Source organism: Zonotrichia leucophrys, chromosome 1 (assembly GCF_028769735.1).
Source record: "Zonotrichia leucophrys gambelii isolate GWCS_2022_RI chromosome 1, RI_Zleu_2.0, whole genome shotgun sequence".
Taxonomy (NCBI): Eukaryota; Metazoa; Chordata; class Aves; order Passeriformes; family Passerellidae; genus Zonotrichia; species Zonotrichia leucophrys.
In genome coordinates this window covers 49,600,801-49,625,544 of record NC_088169.1, presented here as the reverse complement: position 1 = coordinate 49,625,544, position 24,744 = coordinate 49,600,801, and the positions used below count along the sequence as shown (strand labels likewise).

The 24,744-nt window shown below is 37.9% G+C and overlaps 1 protein-coding gene across 5 annotated transcripts in view; it reads left to right on the top strand.

Moving 5' to 3' along the window:
- SCEL (sciellin) overlaps positions 1-24,744 on the top strand; it is a 69,286-nt gene that overhangs the window by 7,084 nt on the left and 37,458 nt on the right. Inside the window, exons 1-5 of one of the 5 annotated variants that reach the window (XM_064721558.1) lie at positions 14,880-14,963; positions 15,088-15,202; positions 15,280-15,392; positions 21,413-21,491; positions 24,575-24,692. In XM_064721558.1, coding sequence (XP_064577628.1) covers positions 21,449-21,491; positions 24,575-24,692 — 161 coding nt within the window. In that variant the 5' untranslated portion in view covers positions 14,880-14,963; positions 15,088-15,202; positions 15,280-15,392; positions 21,413-21,448. Of the gene's footprint in view, positions 1-14,879; positions 14,964-15,087; positions 15,393-21,412; positions 21,492-24,574; positions 24,693-24,744 lie in introns of those variants that run through there. The other 4 variants (XM_064721479.1, XM_064721396.1, XM_064721650.1 and 1 more) reach the window with 4 other exon arrangements.

The window sequence follows — 24,744 nt, the reverse complement described above, 5'->3', positions numbered from 1 at the left end:
TGAAGATGGTTTACATTTAATTGACTTTATAATTATAGAGTTGCCAATGTATGGGTGATTACCTCCTTCCTTCTTGTTTGTTATTAAGTGAAGGGTTCAAGGAAGCCCTTAATTTTTTTCTGCATGGTTGTCAGAGATGGGATGTGGCAAGAATGGGACAAAATGAGGAAGGAAGCAGGTTAATGCTGTCACATGAAAAGAAGATCTATATAATTAAAGAGAGAAAGCATGGGCTTCTTTTCAAAGTTATTAATTCTGGCTTGGTCTTCCCTCTGGGTAGCAGCAATTTATATGGTGTACATGCTGCTTAGGGAGAAGAGAAATTGGCTTTCATCACAAGAAGCAGGATGATCACAAGTGCTTTAGAAGGTTGGATCTAATCTGGTAAAGGCACTAGTGCTGCATGCCAGGGCTTAGTGCTGGGGCTGATACTGCTCCATATTTATGAGGGATCAGGACAAGGGGCCCAGTGCACCTGCAGCAGGTTCACTGCTGGTACAAACTGGGCAGACTGGCTGGTGTGCCAGTGGTGGTGCTGCCATTCAGAGGGACTGAAACAAGCTGGAGAGCAGGGCAGAGAGGAATCTCAGCTTCAGCAGTGGTAAAGGCAAGCCCTTATATCTGTGCAGCAATAACCCCAAGCACCAGTACATGCTGGGGACATGCTGGCTGGAAAGTTGCTTTGCTTAAAAGGTCCTTGGAGTGAAAGTTTTCAGAAGATGGAAAACCAGATGATCATGAGCTGCCAACACACCCTTCATGGCAAAAAAGGCCACCCTTCCTGGGCTGCATTAGTAAGAGCATTGCCAGCAGGATGAGGAAGAGGATCCTTTTTCTCTTCAATGTTGGTGGGCCACATCTGGAGTACTGTGTCCAGTTCTGGATTACCCAGTACAAAAACAATATGGTTCACTGGAGTGAGTCCAGTGCAGTGATGATTAAAGTACTGCAGCACTTTTGACTACTTTGGAGGTCAGACAGCTTCTTTTAAACCTCAAGTGACAATAGTTCCTGTCATTCAAATCCTATCCTCAAATTTTACCCTTCCCAGAAGTGCCTGAAAGATATCAAAGACCATTTATATGAAAAAAAGTGTTGATATCAGACAAAGATGCTCCATATGGGAAAGGATATGAATTGGTAATAATTGGCAAATCACCCATATATACAAAATTATATTTTTACTAGCCTTTCCCATATGTATGCATGTAGAGATCTGAACAAAATGTGGTTTGTAGATGAAAGAAAAGCTAACGCAATACTTGAAGAAACTTTGGACACTCTCAGAAAGGCCATAGATGGTTCCTTCTAAGTGCTAGAAAATCCTTTCAATTGAAATCCCGTGGGACACCTCTTGTATTAAAAACACTGTAGCTGTTAGGGGAGGGAAATTACTAATAACAATAACTTATAACAATAGGACTGAATTTAGAGAGAGGTTAAAATATTGGTTTTGAGGGTTCTTTTGGTTCCAATTGTTACTAAATTAAGGTGCTAACTTGAAAGAGCTGGTTTCCTGACTGATGTAAACCACCCAAACACGCTCTAGCAGTGAAATGGACTTGGTCTACCTGGAATATTTTTTTCTCCACATGCTTTGCTTCAGTCCTTTTGATTATGAGACTTGCAGTCAATTAAATCTTAATATTTGGTGATCTGACCAAGGCAATCTAGTTGGAGAGCACAACCAAAGGCAGGACAAGCCAGGCACAACTGTTACTTTTGGTGGGAATGTGGTACTAGATCAGTTTAAACTGATAAAGAAACCACACCCTTGGTGTTCACTGCCAAACCTATTGTCAACACCCATTTACTGGATCACTGCACTGTACAGTTAGATAAATTGCAGAGATACTGGTTCATGACAATCTCTGTGGTGTTTCCTGAACATGCAGTCCCTGCAGTGATACCTTTGGCTGTTTAGGAGGCTGACCTTGCAAAATCCTGAGAAAAAATTGTATTGAGAGGCTATAAATGCCCTTGCCCTTGTGCCCAAACTTCTGAGTATTGCTTGTTTGCGGCATTATCTTCCAATCACTTGGTTCCCTTGTTTGCAACTCATCAACCCTCTTTCCTCATCCTCTGTGTTTGCCTTTATTTGCTCCTTCTGCAGCATAATTCAGATACTAATCTGTCCCAAACACAAGCCATGTGGATGGAATAGCTGATATACCATGCATTGTTCATGACATAGTTCTCATGCGCATCCTGTCTCTCTTCTTTTGATTGCAGTTTTTCTGAAGTGTACAATTTCCAGACAAAGAATTTTCTATTTTTTACACAAACATCTCTACCATTGCTTAAAACAGGAGACATTAATCTTCATTTACAAGGATACTGTTCTTGAAACCCTTCATGAACACTGCCATGGAGGATTTGCATCGTCAGGATATGAAATCAGACTGATCTTTGACCTTTGAGAGCCTTTCTTGCTTACTTCCATTTTTCCTTTGGCATATTTTTCCTTCACTTTTATTTCAAATGCTCTTGAGTTACTTTGATACCTGCTTCCAAATTTCAGTCTCCCTCTGCTCCGTGTCTTCCAAACAGTGGCACTTGCGAGGCACAACTCCACTCTCTTTTCATGGACTAAGTGTTGTTCTGGCAAACAATGATTTATGAGCATGTCATGGTGCTCCCTTATTACTTTTGGAAGGGGGAACTTAAAAGATGTATTTACTCGAATAACTAAATACTGAACAGGTTTCCTGGGAAGAGGTCATGACACAAAGCCTGCCAGAGTTCAAGTGTTTGGACAATGATCTCAGTCATGGGGTGTGGTTCTTGAGGATGTCCCATGCAGGGCCAGGAGCTGGAGTCAATGATCCTGTGTGTCCTTCCAGCTCAGGATATTTGATGATTCTTTTGGATCTTCTGGTATTGAATGTTTTTATTTTATGGAATTTTGAATAACATTGCAAGTACTATAGCATAATGCCACAGGAGAGAGAAATAAAATTAATAGATTTACCGGCTTTGGGAAGAAAAAGTGGTTTCAAAATGTTGCCTAGAGAATAACATTGAATCCTTCCAAAGAAAGACTTCAGTGCTGTTTTCAATAACAGCAAATGGCTTTTGTATGTACAGAATTTTGTATATACACTCTGCTCAGCTGATTCTATTCTCCTACACTAAACAAGCTATTGAAATGGATATTCCTGACATCTCTTGCAAAATCTGTTTAAGAAAGTTTACTCTTATTTTCAATTCAATTGGAATTTTCCTTAGTTCCAGTAGGATATCCAGAAGAAGGAAATACCCACTAGGTCTCCAAAGCTCAAAATCAGTTCTATGTCTATAAAAAATTTAAAATTATGTCAATTCTCCATGCAAAACTTCCAACAAACAAAAAAGATTTAGGTTCAAAATCATGTCACTTTTCCAAGGTTTCTGGGAACTTGCAGCCCAGACTTTGTTCTGGGGAGTTTCAGACCTTGAAGTGGTGGCCCCAGCAACACTATCAAATAACTACTGTACAAATCTGAGCAGACAAATTGTTTGATCCAGAAGCTGCTTGTCCTCACCACAGCTATTTTTTGCAGAAAACCACAAGATTTTACTGGCTGATTTCAATGGCATGTGCATTGAGCTCTCCAAGGAGTGCAGAGAACAGCAATTCTGGCAGTTTCGTTTCCCCGCTGCTGGCAAAAATAAAGAAAAAAAGGAGAGCAACAGTGTGACACAAAACTGCTACACTGGATTTTGTGGTTTTGCTTAAACAGAGAGTCAGTGTGCAACTCAGCTGTTTGTAACCACAGGAACAGAAAATGTTATTTGGAAGGAGGGAGGATGTACACCAAATCTACTATGTTTCAAACCTGACAGTGTTTCTTTAAAATGTTCTTAAACCTGTTTAACACACCCCTACTTTTCACCACTCCCTGGGAACATGCACCACTTATAGCAACTTGTAAATCAAGAAAAACCAAACCCAGCAATTTATTCTCCAGTGCGCACTGGATATTTTCACACACCCAGCTTGGCCATATAATTAAGTTACAACAAAGCTCACTGGCTTAGAGATTTCTGCTTCAACCTAAAATGAGTTCAGCACTGTGAGTTTAGAATTCTCAAATATTCTGGAGCAGAATTGCTTATTTCAAAGTTATATTAAGAAAACTAAGAAAAAATTTAGAATTCAAAGATTGTGATTATGTACAATGCTATGAGGCTCTATTCACAAATTCACAGAAGATGCCAAAACTCATTTATACTGTTTTATCTGGAGGTCAGGGATGTGAACACAGTGAATATAGACACCTACAAGTAAAGTAGTTAAACACCAAAATTCAAGTTTTACTGTTGCTATAGCTAGAGGAGTCAAATGCAGAAAAATAGGACATATTCTTTCTAAGAATAAAAGTAATATTTCCTTTGTACCTGTGAGTGAAACGGATGAAACTGTCAGGAAAGCACTTTTTTGTTTGTTCGTTTTTCTCTCTTCTCTATTCTCTCATCTTACAATTTCTTTGTGTGTTAGACTCCTACATGGCCAGATTATCGTTTTCTAGACACACTTTTTGTGTGAAGGGCTACAGTGCAGTAGGGGTGCATGTTTTTATAGATGCAGTACTGTTGAGGCTGCAGAATAAGCTTGAATTTTTTCCAGACAGAGAGAAAAAAAACCCCTGCATTCTCATTTCCTTTTTCTTTTTATTTGACAAGAAGCCATTGCTTTCTGCAAGAGAAAAAAAATATTTGAAATTCTGCCATTACATGGAATTCATCTGACATGTATAGGTATCTACACTGCAGGTGCCTAAATCTGACTTGTCATTTTTAGGCTTCCTTTCAAAACAGTGGAGAGAAATGGTAACTTTCACAGTCCAAGCCTCTGACCTACTTTAATCTGCTTTTGTGTGAGATTACATTAGGGGTGTCTTGAGTGATAAATTTAAAGATAGGAGCCTAGCTTTTGATGTAGTCTAGCTTTTTTTGCTAAATAGGGCCTGTGATGGAAAGTCTCGCCCAGCTCTGAGGAAACAAGTGTTTGAAAATTGCTGTCACTGCTTTCACGTCTCCTTCATTGAGTAGAATTCAAATTCTTTACTTACACATTAATTGGCATTTAGCTCTCCCAGACTAATAGCCTGAGAGACCCAGAGAAGATGAGCTAATGGAGAGAGAGATCCAGAGAAGCCTACACCTGAAATTACTGGGTTCTTCATGTTATGCTCTTACTGCACTGTGGCAGGATCTGGAACCTGAGGAACTTATCTGGGCCTCTGTGATTACATCCAGATAATTATAATCATTCTGTTTTGATTCTTTCCCTTGTAATATCACCCAAATTATTTTAAAATCATCCAATTTCAAAGCCCAGCCTTGTTTTAATTTCATTTAGCAGCAGTAACAAAAACAAATTAAAAAACCTTCAATTCTCTTTCATGTACTGAACATTAAAACTCCTGTAAAAGTTCTTTTTTCTGCCAACATTCTTTCCAAGGTACTCATAATTTGGAAAACAATTTTTAGAAGAATATAATTTACTCAAAATAAAAGGGAAGGAAAAATTGATATTTAAAATGTACTGAGTTTGATATCAGTGTATTGGCCAGTTTATATCAAAGGACAAGTTTTTTGAAAAGGCAGGAAGAAAACTCAGTTACTCCTTCAGCTTCCCAGTTCATAAGGCCCTGTTTGCAGATGTGTTGATTAAGGAAATGTATTCCCCTTTCCTTCACATAGTTTGTGATTGAAATCTGCACCTGAAGTTTATTCCTTGGAAGATGCTTGGAAATGCTACTAAGCCTTCTAATTCTGTGGATAAGAGAGAACAATAAGCCAGCTGAATTATTTTGCAGGGAAGGGGAATGTGGAGGGCTGATGCCATTTCCGTGATACCACTTTAAATTTTACTCCTGCAGATGAACTACATAAATCTGCTTTGCTTTTTTTTCTGTTATTTGAACAGGTGAAAAATTTTTACTGGATTGCAAAGGTATTTATTAGCAAGGAAAGGGTCTTAAACATGTATGAACAAAGTAAAATTCTCTCCATGTTTACATATTTGCATACTTTCCACATTTGTCATGTAAACAGAGAAGACAGTCTGAAGAATTACAGTGACAATGCTCTATGACTCTCAGTTGAGGGGCTGAATGACAAACCCTTCTCTAAGATGTATTTTAATACCTGACAAATCAACATTCCACAGAAAAATGGTATCACTTTGATTGTATTGCTAATTGTTTGCATTATCATCAAAGAATTAGGAAAGAATTTTAATGCAATTGAGTTATGTGAGTTATACAACTTTTGACCATAGGGGCATAACATGACAGTGGCACTCCTTGGTCAGCCCCGTATTCTGTCTCCAACAGCTGCCAAAAGCAAAATTCTGGAGTTAAGGAAAGAGTGGCAGAACAGGGAGAGCATTTAAGTTGCTTTCCCTAAGTGTCCTTAGAGTCTCCATCAATTTGCTTCTCAAGGTCCTGTTTAGCCCAATGGAATTTCTGTTTATTTAGTAACCATCACTGCTTTTCTCTTCCTCAGGCTTGTGTCTCATTCAGCTATTTGACATATGGGTACACACACACATGCACAAGTACAGGCAGGCATGAGTATAAATAAACTATTTCATAAACTATTGGAGATACATCTTCCTGCAGCAAGGAGAGCTGACATCCTACATACAGAAGGAAACACCTCTCTTTTTTTCCTTCTCTTCTCTTCTCTTCTCTTCTCTTCTCTTCTCTTCTCTTCTCTTCTCTTCTCTTCTCTTCTCTTCTCTTCTCTTCTCTTCTCTTCTCTTCTCTTCTCTTCTCTTCTCTTCTCTTCTCTTCTCTTCTCTTCTCTTCTCTTCTCTTCTCTTCTCTTCTCTTCTCTTCTCTTCTCTTCTCGTTGATGCCAAATAGCTCTTGTACTGGGGAGAATTGAAATACATCCTTCTCATACTGTTTATGATGTTTTTACACTTACACCTCCTTTCACCACACTAAGACAGTCTTTGCTGATGCATTTGTTCAATGTTGGAGAAGTAATTATGTATCTTCAATCATCTTTTTTTTTCTTCTCTGAACCTTTTTAAGTTCAATTCTATCCTTTCTGATTCACGTTTTTGGTCTGTGTCTTATTTTTGCAGTTATTGATTTTAGAACACATTTTCTAATAACTCTTTTAAAATAAGCTGTTCTGTGCTAACTATACCACAGCCAGCATCTTCTAGGAACCTTCCTTTCTTCCATGCCTACATTCAGCTTTGATGTGGATAGAGAAAAGGATCACAATCTGTAACATTTGGCTATCATGCACAGCAGATAAGTGAGCTGTTAAAACCAGTATGGAATGTACATCAAAGGAAGATTTCAGTAAATAGGTGGGATATTGGTTTGTTGGGTTGCTTTGATTGGTATGGAATTTCCATGTAGGCTTTCAAATGACAATCAACTTTTCAGTCAACTAATTTGATCCAAATAATGAAAGAAGGAATTACAAGAGAAAGCTGCTTAGGCCTAGCAGAAAATTGAAACACAATACCAGGGCAAGGAGAGGAGAACCAGTCTATCAGACAAGAGTAATGTGAACTTCCCCACATGGATATCATTCTTTGGGGCAGATACATCTCCTTATCTGCACCATAAAAAAGAACAGCCTGTGGGGGTTGTCTCCTATGTATTTACAGTGCCCATGACCAATTAAATGCTATAAGAAAATTTCAGACAAGGAGCAGGAAAAAACTTTTCTCTTTTTCACTTTGCCTCTTCTAGCATATTTTAGAGATGTCTTTTCCTGAGATCTGCACTGTTTGTTCTTTCCCAGCGCTCTCTCAGTGGGGATTTGATAGAGATATTACAAAGTCACTTTTTAATGAAAAAAGCCCATCTAATCCTAATTCTCACACTCCCTCTATTACTCTAGGTCACAATCTGATTCTTTAGCCATCTATGTGAATGTCCTTTGTTAATTCAGAAACTGGTAACAAATTAACAAATAAGCTATTTATCAATGACATAAGCTACAGAACTGGTTACACCCATTCATCTGGTGCCACACAGATGTCATTGGACTTAGCCAGATTTTCAGCACAGTTTTCCTCAAATAACTGATCTTATCAGTAACTGATAACACAAGTAACTATGTTCTTTAGCTAAGGCAGTAATAGCAGTGGTGCAAGATCAAAATACTCAAGTTTAGCATGCTATGGACTAGACTTTTGGGGACTTCTGAAATATATTTTACTAATTTGCAGAGTCAGGACCTATTCAAATTGTGAGAAAATCAGGCCCAATAACATTAAAGACTGTGTACCTCCATGAAATGCACTGGCACCTGCTATGAACAGAAGCCACTGCTCAGACATTTTCTGGGGCAACCAGAAGATGTGAAAACTTTGAGACATTTTGCATAATATTTATGACATTTTTTCTTCCTCTTTTAGTTTATGAACTTTGCCACACCCTTTTGGGAGAACAATGGGCTGCAAATACGTCTGTATTGTGACTAAGGTTTTCTTAGCATTCAAAAAATGCATATGAAAAAGCTCTGACAGTGCTCCTTCCTGTATTCAGAAAGGTGTGGTTAAAAAAAGATTGCATGCCTTAATTTATCCAGTTGAAAGGTCTTCCCCAGGAACAGCAATGTACAAGAACTAAAGGAAATGGCTTGGTTGGCAAAAGTTAATCCATAAACACAACATTATCTCTGGTGCATTATGGTATTTCATACCAGACTTTGTGAAATGCTGTTCTCACTTTGACAGTAACTTAATCTAGTGAAAGTGTTTATAAGTTCTTCTGCCTCTGTACAACAGCTGTTGTTACACCATATTACAAAATAATTCTTATGCCTACCTATTTTAATCATTCAAATGAGAAAGTGCTGAGAAATTTCAAAAAGAAAAAATGAGAATTCCATACATATTATCTAAATATTCATTTTGACAGTAGTGAGGCAAGTATTTGTATGCCATAGTAAAAGGGCTGTACCATTATTCTTTCTCCAGTGAATATTTAAACTTTCAGGAGGTAAAAAACCCCAGGCAATTGTGTTCCCTTACACAAAAAAATTATAAGTCAGTGGTTAAGGTAGTCTGCTGGTAAAAATAAGCTGTTATCAAAAGCCGGAATGATTTGAACTTGGGTTTAGTCATATGCTAAGTGACTCTTCCAATTGGTGAGCTGTTCCTTTCTTGTCCTGTTCTTTGAGAGAGTTAAGTGTGTGCCAAAGAGTTAAAGAGCACAGTTGCCTGTCTCAAACACTGCTAGGCCACAGAAGGAACTTGCCATAAAATAAGCCACCACAGTGGGCAGAGAAGGGATGAATTTGAGACAGGAAGGCCCTAATTTCAGGCCTGGTAAAGGCAAGATCTGGTCAGCACATTCTGGTTAATGGATCTGGACAGAAATTTTCACCATGGCAAACTGTGTGAAAAGAAACAATGGCTAATAGGCATATCACTGGTCAAACAAGGATCACCCCAATTATGGGACAGATGGCACACCAGTGGCCACCAAGGCCCCCCAGATATGTCTCTGTGGATACCTGGAACTTGGGCTGTATAAAGGTGGTACTGTTGTCTGTGTGTTGGAGGATAAATTACTTGTCTGTAGAACTTGCTGAAGTTTAGGGCTTGACACACTTCAGTGATCTCAGGCCTAGGGGGAGGTTAACAAAGCTTGGGAAGAAAAATGTATCACTGATTGTGGACACAAAGAATGCAGAGTCTACAGGCTACAAGGACATTTGGCATACGTCCTAAGATAAGAAAGACTAATAAACACAATTCACAGAGGAGATCATGGCAACCAACTCATAACCCACTGACCCATGAAACCCACTAACTCAAAAGAAAGACCGAACATGCAGACTAATTTGCTTTGGAGTAGAGGGGATTGTTTAACCAATAGAGAAAGAATTCTAATTAATAAGAGATGTATAAATGGTGAAAAGTTTCAAACAAGCCTGAGACCCTCTCTCTAACTCTCTGTCTTTCTCTTTTTCCCCCCATCCCTCTTGTCCCCTTCGCCTCTTTTCCATTTATTTCTATCTCTCTACCTCACACTCATTGTTCAAATAAATCTGTATCATTGACTTGGGCATATGGTCTCATCTGCACCTAAACCTGTGCAGAGGCACCTCTTAATCATTGGATTGTAAAAGCATGAGCCTTGCACATGAATTAGGCAGAAGAATTCTAAATTTTGAGCATAAAGGAAAGAACAAAGTTGTTACAAAGTACTGCAGGTAGTTGGCATTGCCAGTAGTTGTTCTTTGCAAGGAAGCCCATGAAGGAAGCTTATTTGTAAGTGTTACATTGCTTATGTACCTTTAAAACCCACATCCTAGTAGGAGCAAGGAAGCCCATGAAGAAAAGGCCTTTCCATCTCATATTAGATCATTAGTATCATTAGATCTAATGATAGAATCATATTAGATAATTTTATTTTGTCTTTCAAGGAGCACGAGGACCAGAATCTTCAGGGGGAATTTATAATGTTAGAATAACTTGCCCATGGGAGAAAGTCATACTTATTTCTCCCTCTCCTTTGTGTTGCAGCCATGAATGCTGGGATTCAGATTCATAGAGACATTCATAATCTGGTTCTGAGTCACACATACCTCTTGGTAAGGGTGTACCCATAGGCAATATATTCTCTTGATTAATTATTTTGACCAGAGTGAAAAGTAACTCTGTAAAAAGACGTAACACAGGTCTCAACCATCAGCTTATTTTTTGTAGGGCTGGACTGGGAATTTAGGGAGGAGCAGGCCGTGTGTTAGTCACCTTCAAGAGGAAGGTGTCACCCTATGCATGAGCATCACTTCCTTTTCTATTTGCTACACTGGGTTTTTTGCATTAGTGACCCCTTCCCTTTTGACTCAACCTGTTGGAACTGCTGTCTACATACATAGGTGAGCTTACACTAAGCTTAAGCAAGAAAAATGTGCAGGTGACACAGATGTGCAACCCACATCCCCAATAAAGATTAAATTAACCAGCTGTGTTAGTTTGCTAAATGCTGCCTTGCACCATCCACTGCCTACACCTATCTATATGTTTCAGAGTGTTTAGTTGTAGTCATCTTTTGACATGAGCTCTATTGAACACAATTTAATTTGGAGAAATCAGGGCCAATTATTACGACCATACTAGTTAACTTAGTAGGAATAGGATCCGGACTTGAGCAATATCCTCTGTTTGTCCATACTATTATCACACACAGTCCTTGACACAGTATTGTTAATGACAATTATCTGTCTCTGAAAAAAGACTTAGGCATGGACAGATCTCCCTGTTACAAGCTCTGGACTACTTTCAGCAGGAGTGTGGATGAGGCCACACAGTTCTTTTTGAAAAGCAACTTTAGTGATAGAGGTACAGAACATGCTGTGCTCCTTGTCCTCAGGCCAGATAATGGGCTTTGGTATGTTTCATTTAATTGCTTAAATGTAGCTGCTTTACCCTATCTTGAAACTAAAAAAAAAGAATATTATTTGCTAGGCTGTCCTCAAATCTTTTGGACATACCAGTTATAGAATCTCCTAACCCATAACACCACAGTTAACCTATCCTTCTTGGAAAGTCTGAAGTATTACAGGACTTCTCTTCTGGAGGACTGAGTGTATTAAAAAATATATTCAGTAAAGTATTCTTCCCTTTTTGGGAGGAGTCACAGAACCTTATTTGTCTAAAAATTTTCTTCTGAGTCACTGCTAATTCCCAGCTCTGTGTTGTGAATCTACATAAAAGCTCAATAGAGCTAGGCTACACTATGCTATTTTCATTATGCTGTCTTATAAACCTTAACAAAGATGTGGAGGTAGCATCAATATTAACAATATTTTAACAATATTTTGCGGTAGGGTTTGTACTGAAAAATGGAAAACCAACAAAAATTGACAAGAAAATAATGTAGAGAAAAATGTATTTTATTAGCAATCAAGGGACATAGAATGTCTAGAAAAGTGGATAAGCTGAATCTAAGAACACTGAACACAATCATCTTGTTCAGAAAACTGTGAGAGTTGGGAAGTATGGTAATGTGTTACCACTGTAGGGTGCTATAAGCTTTTGACTTTAATGACACTGAATAAGCCATTCAAAACTAAATTATGGCACTTGTGAAATACTTCTGTTCAGTTTTCTGCCAGTGCTACTCTGTTTTAAAAGTCAACATCCCCTACTGGCCGTTTCTTAGCAGGCATTGTGAGAGTTCCTTGGATGGCAAATAAGCCTTCCATTGTAGATGAGGTATTTAGAATGAGCCTGCTTGAAATGTCCTCCAAACCGTGTCAAAAATCTAAGCTGCAAGAGATAGTGGCCTCTCATTACTGATCACTTATACGTCCCAATTGCTGGTTATTAATAAAGGATAAAGAGGATTTATTGTAGGGAGGAATTCTAAGATATTTCTTGTTTTCTGTCATAAATTAGGACAGGCCACACACTCTGCTAAATCAAGGTATCAGAATGATTTTGATGGGGTTCTATAAGCCTAGGATGTTGCCAGTTATGTTTGTATCTACTTTTTAGAGAACTTCCTCTTTTCTTCTTGAGAGAATGACAAGCAAAAGCAGAGTATTTACTGAAGTTCCAGCAAGTAGATTATATATAGATAGATAGATTAGATAGATAGATAGATAGATAGATAGATAGATAGATAGATAGATAGATAGACAAATAGATAGATAGATAGATAGATAGATAGATAGATAGATAGATAGATAGATAGATAGATAGATATGAAACAATTTACTGTTTGCACCAAAGCACATCACTGGTTGAAATAAAAAGAAAAAAGAAAAATATACTCGAAATGTGATAAATCAATAGTAGTACATGCCCAGTGCAATGGTTAGGTAAATTACACACTCAGTTGATAGTCATCAGTTGTCAATACAAACTTGTTTGTATTTTTTGCTCTTTTCTGGCACTATGGAAAAATCTGTGTCTAGAATACTGCCTGCCTGTGCTTCAACTTGGATGGTTTCATAAGAGTAAGAAAGGTAGTAAGAAAAATATAATTCGAGTTCTGAAATAGTCTGAGAACTTACATTTTGCTGTATTTCACGTCTATCCTTCCTTCAATTTAATATGGACCTTATACTAGACAATTGAAAGAAAAATGAATCCTGACTGCAGAACAGTTCTCACACTCTGGGCATGGCTGGATTTGTAAGTGTTACATGTTATACTAAGATCCAAAATTCAGAGTTCCTCTGAATTTCTGAAAGCTGAAGTTCTTCAGAGTATGAGAAGTTTTTAATGGAAAATAGTTATGCCATTTTCATAGCTACGGTTATGCTGAAACTGTTCAATTCCTGATATACAGCACTGCATCATATATTCTTTATTCCCCAGGAACAATGCTTGCATGTGGTTACAACACAGAAAATGAGACAGACTGTTTATAAGTAAGTCAGATTTACTTCAGTCTAAAAAAAGGTTGAATTATTTTTTACAGCTTTGAAATATTAAGTAATCAGCATAACTAACACCAAAAATTCCCCATCCAATGAATATAGTGGTTGTCACTAAAAGACAGCTGGCCTGCTTTATTCCTAGGCTGAGGTCAGCACCATTGCTGGAATTTCAAATGTATGCATCTTCCATAGTCTGTCTACTCTGCCACACCAGACACCAAAGACTTAGCAAGGACTGCCTTAGAATAAGCCTTGGGCTTATTTGGGGTAGCAGAACTGGCCTGCTCTGCCCCAAAGTTTCTTCTCTGTGTTCAAAGGCCATACATACAGGAAAATATAAATGTAACTTCTCCAGACTGTATTGTTTGCATCTCTATTTGTGTTTCCCAAACACTTTGGCGAAAGAAGGTAGTGCTGTGAGACAGGTTAAGCATATCTCTGATTTACAAGTGGGGCTTGTCTGGTTGAATGGAAACTGATAACAAATTCATATCACGTAGCACCTGAATTTTGAAAGAAAAGTGTTTTGAAAAGAAGATTTTCCTACTCTCAGGTGTTACTGTGAATAAAAGCTAGATGTCAATTTCAAATTAAAGTGTATGTAGATTTTTTTAAAGCTAATTCCCATTTAATGCTAATTCCTCATTTCTAATGGGGAAAGATATTTGTTTCATATGGGAGGCAACTAAATTCTCAATGTGTTTGTAAAAGCATGTATTCACAAAAGTTTCTTCTTGACTGTAAAAAGATAAACACATAGTACCTGAAAATTCCAGGACTGCTGTAAGTGTTTTTGACTTTAAGAGGCACAGAACCTGAGATGTACAAATTTTAGGAATGTGTACATGCTTGTTTTCATTAATTCTGAGATTTGTGGTAGTTAATAGTTTATACCATTTGTATAATATGTGGTGTTTTCTTGTCTGCTGCTCTGCTTCATCAGCTGTCTTTTATCAAATAGAACCAATGTTTGGAGAATGGCTTGATATTACTAAGTACCAAGCCTATGAAAAGGTAACCATGGACAAAAATACAGGCTATTACTAAGTTAATTCATGCCAGTTTGCTTTTTTGTGTTCAAACAAATTCTTAATTTTCACAAAAGATAATAGGACTAAAGGTTGCTAAATGACCTCTCACATATTTCAATTGAAAAGTTGCCCAAATATAAAATAAGGTGAGCTTGTATAAGATACATTAAAACCAGCCTCTGTATCTTAAAGAGAAGCATGGAGTTGTATAAAGTATACCTATAGGAAAAGTACTGATTTCATACTGCTGTATTTACTAACAGTAAGGCAGTTCTTAGCCTACAAATCTATTTGCAGCCATTTTAAAGAAAGAAAAAAAGTGAACACAAGTTCTTCCCTCCTTTGTTTATTGCTGGCAGTACAGAAGGAGAAATGCAAATGTGCAGAGATAAGAGAGACATGCAACAAGATCTCACGTGGGAGGGATTTCCCCCCAGATCTTTTGCCTCTGCCCACGTACCCAAACGGTGCAAATAATGCAGATCAGATCCCAGCGTGTGATACCCACGTAACACTTCTGCAGAACTTCTCTTTGGTGAAATGTGGTGTTACTTCATGTTCATCCCTGTAAATACCTGCAACTCTGGCTGAGAGGCAGCCCTAGAGCTCTGCAACGCGTATTTCTGCGGAAAATTCAAATTACTCTAGCATATTTTTCCACAGGGTAATTGTTTGGTTTTCTGTTTTCAAGGTCTGTGAAGGCAGTTCATTTTGTGAAACCCAGCCCAACTGCACTTGAAAAGAACAGCAAGCACAGAAGGACAACAACTCACCCATACCCTTAATTGATCTGGTATTTCTACAAGGTGCCACCCTTTTCCACACCTCCTACCTCCTCCTTAAGTGACTCAGCCTCTGAAGGAGAAATCTCTTGACTTTTCAGACAGCTGGATGGGGAAGAACAGTTCAGCTCTCAGCCTGCTTTGATTGTGCCTCCCTTCCAGGCTGACTAACCACACTGAGCCACACTAGGACACGAACTTCTGCCATACCTAGGTAAGGATGTTAACTGCTCTGGTTTTATACTGTTCCCTACCATGCAGGGAAATTCCTATGTTTTCAGTTGTTCTGTGATTTCTTACTGTCCAGTTTAGGATGCCATTTCAAAGGATCTGATTTTCAAGAAGTATGAAGAACTTGACTATGAAAATGCAGCTCTGAAAGTTATACAGTTTTCGTGTTCAGATTCCTGAGAACTTTCTGACTTCTGTCCAGACCATATTAATTATTTCATTATTTATATTATATTGCTAATTGTATTTTATTCTAGTGATAATTCTCTGATAAATTCACTGTTCAGACCACTTTTCATGAATTGCTGTTTTAATGTCAGTTTTGCTCTTTGGTTCATTTTGTTTGGTTTTTTTCTTTGTTTGGATTTTTTGTCTAAAACTAATGAGTATTTACTCTTTTATCATTTTCTTGAATTGTTTGTATTATTTTGGGGAAAAAAAACCCCCAACCCCAAAACAACAGTTGCCTTTAATTTTCACCTTTGCAAAAATACCCATTCTACTTAAATGCAAGAACTTAGCTATACAATGACCTGAACACATGTATAAACAGGAAGTGTTCTTCATCAAAAATCTAGTGAATTGAATGACAGAGCTGAATAAAGAAAATTAAAATTATCACCCCTTTTTCTACACTCAATTAAAAAAAAAGCCTACATTTACAACTGAATGAGTATTTCTAATTTGAAAATACATACAAATTTGGCTTGTGATTTAGTTGATTTTACATTAGTGACAGCTCCACAGCTTCTTTCAAAACAGAATCTCCTCCGCCTACATCTTGAAAAACCAGTTTTGAGAGCTCTTTCAGCTACAAATACGTGAATGATTGCTGTCATATATTCACGTGGCCTCTAGTCCTATCTTGCCTTTCTTTCTCACACAAATACACGTTATTTTTGTTTTCTGTGTGAATTCTTTTGTGTGTTATTAGTTCTGTGGACAAAATGGCAGAGTAAAATATTTATTTAAACACAAAAATGTGTTATTTTCAGAAGTTCACAAATGTATTATATGGCTCTGATGTGTAACTCCTGAAAAAAAATCTGTCTAGGAACACATTTTTGTGATTGTTTAATATCTGTAAAATAAATGTAGCAATTTTTAAATGTAGTTTTCAGCAAAAGGACAAAAAGACTAGCTAATTGCCAAACAAACAGAATCATGTTACATGCAATTGTGTAGGGAAGAAATTAGAGCATCAGTTATATATAGAGATCTGCACCTGACAGAAGGGGCCTTTAAAGCTGTTTGAAAAGATCATATTCTTGTCTGTAATAATAAGTTTGGATTTATGAAGGATTGTACAGCCTTGAATGGTTCTGGCTGTGATAGTGATTTGCAAAACAGCCTCTATCTGCAACCAGAAAATACTTATTTGAGTGTAAGTGTAGGTAGGCAGATCTGACATCCCAGTCAGCCCTGTTATCTGAGGGGAGAAAGGATGGATGTGGACAACAGCAAAATTGCTATTGACTTCCAGACCAGTAAGATTTTACCTCACACAATTATGGGTACTTGTCTAGAAGAAAAGCTGCAATTATGTGTGTCCTCAGTGTCTTAGTAGGGCTTGGAAATCTTTATCCTGTATCAAGTCAGGATTACTTAATTCAGTAGGTTGCTCACACTATATTCAAGAGAAATGAGGGAGGACATAATGAAGTTTGCTGACTTGAAAGTTGTTAACTGAAAGCAAGGAAACTCTGTTGTGTCTTTCATAACTGTGATTCAGACCAAATGTACTTTCCTTTAAACCACCGTATTCTGTACATTCAGCTCACAGAAATGAAAGATAAGCCACATACTATAGAATTGAGATTAGGAGTTACAAGGGAAAACAAAAGGTAGAGCTGAAGTAAGTCTTCAGTTCTAATGGAATAATTCTATAATTTTGAGCTCTGGTTGCTCACAGGATACTGACTGTTCAGCTTTGTTCTGAGCAGGAAAGTTCTTCAAGAAAATAAAATTTTGGTGGCAAGCTTCATATTTGGGATAAAGAAAGAACAAAGTATAGGCCAATTTTTATTTTCACATGGCAAATATTAGATGCTTTCAGAAAGCTGGAACTCGAAGATCATGTAGAAAACAGCAGCCAGCAAGCTGTGGTTGTGTAGAGCCATATATTGAACCTGTTTATTCCAGCTGGTGTTTAATGTGCTCATGCCAATCCCAGCAACTTCTCTACAATTGAGGCTGGTTTAGCAATACAGCATGAGAAGTTGGATGACAGGCAAATTCTGAAACATTCCTTTTTTTAAGTCAGTTTTGCAGTTACCACTTTTTGTATCACCCAGTTCATTAATAATAGTGGGAAATTTGACATTTTAGGAGTTTGAATTTGGCAATGCTTTACATGAAAAATCTCAGTATAAAACCAAATATTTTGACTAAAAAGAGAAGAAGTTGTATCCTTCTTGACATTCCTTCAACATTTACTATGCTGAATTCCTTATTATACAGATAATGCAGAGGCCTCTTGCCTCTAAGCTGTGGAAATTAATCTTGTTTTATTAGAAGCAAAATACATATCAACTGTCTTCTTATGAATAAGGTCTTAATGACTGTCATAGCCAGAAGCCAAAGAGCAAAGATTTTTGTGTTGGAACTAGTTCAGTCTGATGTGGAAAACATGAATCTTACAGGAAATGCTTCTATTATTATGTATTTTTTTAAATACAGCAATGCATATGTGTGAAGCCTAATCACACAGACAGCCACAGCCAAGAGCAGAAGGAAGGCAAAAGGACTCTGTGGTGGAGGAATGGGTGTGGTGAGATGATGTGAAAACTAGAAGGTCTGGCTTTCAGAATTTAAGGCAGGCCTGAGGTATTCTGCTGATCAGTCACTGCAGGAGATGAAAAGGAGATGTAGAAGTGTAAATATAGGTATTTGTGATAAAAATAGTATTAGAGACATGTGCTGCTTTTGGAGGAATTTCTTGCCAGGTTAGACGGACTTTTACTTTCTCTGAAGCCATGTCTGAAGTTTTTCTGAATTTCTTTGGGATTATGTTTGGATTTCCCACAAAATGTTTGAGGATCTGAATCTAGGACTGGCATGTCTTAAAACCATTTAGGAGCTGCTTACTGGACTGGCCAGGGCAGTTTTAATTTTCGTTTAGAGTTTCCTGACGCTGTTTTTAAATTCAAATTACACTGGAGTTGCATTCCTGTTTGTTTTTGTTTTGCATTCCAGCTGAGTTGTTTTGCTTCGGTGGTTGAGATCTTATTAAAAATGTCTGAACATAATTTACTACTACAGCATAGTACAGAAAGCTATAAGTCTGCTTTCTCACAATCTCATTTACAAAGTTAAAAACTTAGTGTTTATCTCCCTATGGTCTGAAGATGAGCTGTTCACTGACCTATGTGAATAATGTGACAGTTCCAGATCTTTATGAGCTGATATTTTTAAACTAATGGGATCCTCATAGTCTCTAGTCCACTCCCCTTTTCAAATACAAAGATACAAACATACACAGTTCAAAATAGTGAAGGGCAAGGAAAAATGCTTTGATGAGCTCTATTCTGCCTCTTTATGCAAGATTCTTTTCATTTCTAAGCCCTAACATTTAAATCTTACCCTAATGATTCTTGATTGTCTGCGCTACAGATTAAAGTAAGATTTTTTTTAAATTTGCATTTTAAATTTTAATGAATTAATCTTTCATATACATCTTGAAAGCTCAGAGGTAAGAGGAAAGCTTTAAGGACAAAGTGGCAGTATTCTGTAGGACTAAAATGCTTGAGTTTAAAATTTCAGACTACCTGGCACATTTTCAGTGCTGACTGTAAAAGGGAGTGTATCTGTTTCTTAGATTCATTTATGCATACTGCTTTTGGGCTAGGACACTATGCAGCAGTTTATTCTGGTGCACATGTGAAACAGAAATATTTTTTTTGCCCAAAAAATATTAAAAAATTAATATAGGATAAGAAAAAGCCCAGTATTAATTAAATGTTGAAGGATGAAAGAAACACACTGGACTCTTATGGATACAAGAGGAGTTGCAAACCTCTTTATAGTTGCTTTTAATTTGGTTTAATTTTCACAAAAGAAGTCTCCTTTTTCAAAGTTGTATGATTAATTTCCCTTAGCAAATGGTTTTAAAAGTACTTAATAGAAAATAAATTCAAAATCCTTCTATGCAAGCTACTACTTCTTGAGATGAAGAAGTTCTAGTTCTCATTGCTTGAAAATGTACTGAAATATCAAAGTTTCTATTATCCTGGGAATGACTGCATCAAATGTCCAGCTGTACCTAAGCTGAAAAAGTAAACCAGAGGCCTCTGTATCATCTTGGGACAAGTCAGGAAAATTTATAGTGAAAGTGGTAACTATCTAAAAAAACTGATTGCTTGATAACACACCTGAACAGTTTCTAGGAAATTCAGGTCATATATGCTTAAAACCTTACATAAATATTTTTAAAAGGCATTTTATAACCTATTGCAAAATAAATAAGCCTCACCATAGCCCCGAGCATATTTTTATTGTGTGGGAACCAGATCCAGCAGTCACATGTTTTCTACACACACTGTGCCAATGCATGCTTGATACCAACAACTAAGGTTAAAAAAAATGGAATGCGGGTAGGAGCCTTTCAAAATGCCAGAATTTTAAACTCTAAGAAATATTTGGAATTTCACAACTGGTTAAGATACATGCAGACTTCAGACTGCAATGTTAGTTTTTTTGTTTATATCTTTACTTTCTAGAAAGATCTCTAGTTGTTTAATACTTCTTTTTGTTTATGTTGGTATATTTTTTGAGCTGGTATTTTTTGGTGGGGGGGGGTGGTTGGGATTCTTTTTGTGTGTTTTTTTTTTTTTAAACCATAAGCTTTTTTTAGTAATTGTTGGGCAGCAAAAGCATAGAAAAGAAAAATCTGCTTTAAGTTCAATCCTTTGTGGCATCCACAATGTTTTATTGTCAGTGTAAGCATTATTCTTAAGCTTTTGCCAGAATCCAAAATCTTCACCTTCCATCAGTAAAGAAAGAGCCACAGGCCTCAGTGTCACCACTTCATTTTACATGTGTGAGCAATACACTTCACATCTTCAAAAAGAAAACAAGGATAGCTCTGTCATCCAGAGAACCAGGAATGTTTCTGATTTTTAAGGGCTGTTTCTGTCAGTTTTCTGATGTTTCTGTAAATTTTAGCAGCCTGACAGTGGAGCTGGTTGTGAGCTTTCCAGCACAACACTGTTTTCTTGGAAAATGCTACTTTACAAAAAGGAATCCATTTGCTAAAGAGGGTCAGTTTTGCCCAAACTCCAAAGTCAGTGTTAGCATTTGGAGCTTTTTTAACTGAAAGGAAAATTTTCTGTCATTAAAATGTCATTATATTCTGCTTGATGCTTTCTCTAAGAATCCTGGTATTCACAATCCACTTTCAAAGCAAAACATTAAATCTTTTGAGTGGCTCAACTCCCAGTTTTGATTTTTTTTTTTAATCATCAGTCTTGGAGGCTTTTAAGCTGATTTGAAGTAAGGGGAGAAGTCAGTGACTTGAGCACTGTTGCAGAGCAGCAGAGCTGCTTTCTGTCCTGGCCCTCTGCATCAGCTGCTGGCCACTGAGTCTGAGTGACCCCTGAGCAGGGCTGGGTGAGCTCAGTGAGCCCCAGGTGCTGTGCCAGGGACTGACACCATCTTCCCCTGCAGCTTGTCACCTCAGCCCAGCCTGCACTGCTCCTCTTACCCTGAGGCTCCACCACACCAAGTGTCCCCAGGGCAGGAGCTCCCAACAGGGAAGGGGCAGGGTGACAGCAGAGGGGCAGGGCAGGGATGCGCAGAGTTGTCACCAGGCAAAAGGGAAAAAGGGAAAAGCCACCAGACTCGCTCTGAGCAGGGCTGTGGGCAGCTCTCAGCCATTCCAGCCTGTCAGACTAAACTTGTGCAAGGAGATGACTGAAGTGGACAGCAAACCTGACGTGTCTTTGGGGCCGATTGCTAATGTGGCTGACAACGCTCACTTCCTTTCTTTGTCACTTTTTCTTTTAGATTCCCGCAAAAGAACGGAACAATCCCACAGGACAAATGTCAGCTTTCAACATACGGAAACAGTCTCCTAATCAAGGAGGTAACACTGAGTCTCCTCCATTTCCTGCTCCCGGGGCACTGCAGGCTGAGGCCTCGCTCCTGTCCAGGCCTCTCCGTGCCCCTGGCGCAGCTCCCTCACGGGCAGCAGCAGGAGGGTGACCAGGGCCACCATGACCTGCTTTAGATGCCAAACTCTGGGTGTTGTGCATGTGGCTGGCAGGGATTGAGGCCACAACATCCCATGGCGTATCAGAGTGTGGTGGAGCCGTGTGGTGAGGACAGGGTGGTGTGGTGGCCATGGAAAAGCTGCAGGATCAAAGTGGCTGCAAGGGCAGTGGGAAGATCCACTGGTATCCCCACAGTCTCCTTGACTCACACAGGGAAAATGAGGAGAAACTGAGAAAATTAGAATGGAGGAAGGGGAGCAAAAAGCTGTTGAATCATTGTCTGGTAAGATTGTTTGGTCCTCTGGAGAAGTAAAACTCGAGGAGGGCTGGAATTTGCTTTCTGTGCAGATAAATAAGCAGAGGCAAACTAGAAACATAATGAAATTTTCCATTTTCCTGAACCTCCAAAATATTTCTAATGACTGAAAGATTTTGAGATGCATTAGGGCCTGGTTCGGGTGGGATATGCCAGGCTCAAGTGCACCAAAATTCACATAGACACAGCAGGAAGCTGCTTGGCTCTACTGCATTGAGGACATAAATTTTTATTGTCAAATAGAGACAGGGATAAGCTGCATCTGCCTGTGCTCCTGTGACCTAATCTGTTGGATCAGATCTATGTTTAATTTTTTAGCTGAAGCTCGGGAGAAAATTCATTAGGCCAGAAAAAAGTACTGTTCTGCTAGCCCAGGGCCTCAGGCATTAGCAGATTGCTTGCTAATCTGCTAAACACTTGTCAAATGTTTCTTGACAAGAAAACAATATATATTCCTGGGCTACCAGCTTTACACAAGGTTTCATGAAATATTCTTTGCACTTAGCCATTTAAAAAGCCATGATTTCTGAGAAATCCAAGTGATTTTTGACAACCCACTGAAGTTATTCAGGCAAACCTGGAATGCTATCATTTTTTGAAGTCTTTAAAGTCGGATTTTAATAAATATTTTAAAGACAAAAACTAGCTCAATAGGCAGTGAACAGGCTGATGCAGAATTCATGCAGTGAGGATAGATTAGCTTTTGTTAATCTAGCATGATTGTCAGCTCGTTCTTACAAACAGCATTGTCCCTGGTCATTCATCAATTGGCTGGATCTATGCTGCTTAAAAAGAAGAAAGCCAAACCTGGGTATCAAGGCCAAGAGATGGAAGCACACACCTCTGCTGCTATCACAGCCATGGCTCCTAAAACACTTCTCTAGCACCTCAGTCTTGGAGAGAGCAAGTCTCCAAGACAGAACCAGAGAACATTTGTAACTAGGCAACATCAGTGATGAGCCCAAACCTTTCATTCCTTCTCTTTCACTAGGCAGGATGGACATGTCTATAGGGAATTGAAACAGGCACAGTTTGAATTACAGACATTCATACATTTTTAGACTGAATTTTATCTCTTTTTACAGATCTGTTTTCATTCTTTTTACAGAATTTTATCTCTATTTTATCTACTTTTAGAAAAAAAAGTATTTAAAAATTCGCTCTTGGCTATTGTCACAAAAGATAAATGTTTTGATGTTTTATTACAATTCGGTCTTCCACTCAGTGTAGCTATTTGTCATTTTTTCATGTTATCACTACAGGTGAAGTTCTTGTATTAAATGCAAGGAGTACATTTTCTTATAAATCAGAGCAGAATGCCAAAACACAGCTCTGAAAAATGATATATTACTGTCTGCATGTGTTCTCTCTGGAGCATGTTCTTTCTGCACACAATATTTACAATCTAGTTACTGAACACCAGATAGTGATGTCTCCTGAACTTTAAAAATCCTTTTGCGTGAATGCTCAGAGAGTGAGGAATTAATGCAGAAATCCATGAGGGTCTTCAGAGGAAAATGCAAGATCCTTTGTATTTTCTACATTTTTTAAAATTATTATTTGGTTGTATTAACAAAGGTTTTGCATATTTAATATTTCACCCTATCTTCTCTGGAAAAATTAGGGGCAAATATAGCAATTAAAAAGATGTAATTTCTGTTTGGTCTTAACTTCTATCTTTTCATTTTAATAGGCCATGTTAAAGATATCAAAAATATATTTCCTCTTACCTCAAACAGGCTGATGATATAAAACTTAGGTGGACTGATAATGCTAAGCAATTGTCATTGCATATTTTGCTTGCACAAAGGGCCAAAATTCTCATGAAAAAACCAAAGGAGACAAACATCAGCTTTCTTATACACGGAAGAATCCATATTCTCCCAAATCAAGTGAATGTCATACTGTTACTTTCCCAATACACTAAATATCAGCCTTGTTAGACAAAGATATTTTAGGTTGTTTTCAAAAGTAAATAAGGCTTCCATGTTTGTTCAGCATGTCAGTCTGTCTCTCCCAATAACCTTTGAAACCATACACCAATTTTAGTTAAATTTGATGTAAAGGTATTGCTTTGATTAAAGTTCAGATTAAGATTAAGTAACTGACTAGTGAAGAAACTCTGTTCATACAGCCTTTGAGGAAAAATCTTCAGAGGGAGTCTGACTCTGAGAAACATGAAAATCCACATATTTTGAGCTGGGTGTAGTAGGAGTGCCACGTGGTCACCTCAAGTTTAGCTGTCATTCAAAATTTGTATCCTGTCACACATCTGCAAATACAAAACCCACAGACAACACTCCAGGAAACAGGATTCATTAGTTTGACTTTCCTGGGATTACTGTGGTATGCAAATTTCATAATCGCTTTATCAGATCTGTGAAATGTGTTTACATTAGGAACAGGCAAAGCAGTTTCATATTAAGGATGAAACTGAATTGAGTTTGCTAAGCTGGGCTTCTGCAGGCCCTTCAAGGTGAAATTGCAAACTTTTCAGGAAGCAATCTGGATTAAACAGGTGTGATAACTGAAAATTCAATTGGTATTAAATTTCTGCCTATTTCAACTGATGTATTAATAATTTAGGTTGACAAAATTTTTCTACATGTTCATTTCCAAGACGTTTTTCTGCATTTGCAGATAAGAAGAGCCCCTCTGTTGCAATTAAAAGCAGACAACAGGCTACTCATGATATTAATAAACGACGGACCCTTTTGCAAGATAACAGCTGGATAAAGAAGAAGCCTGAGGAGGAAAGGTAAGAAAAATGTGAAATGCATTTCTTCCATATTTAGTTCAGTATGCCATGT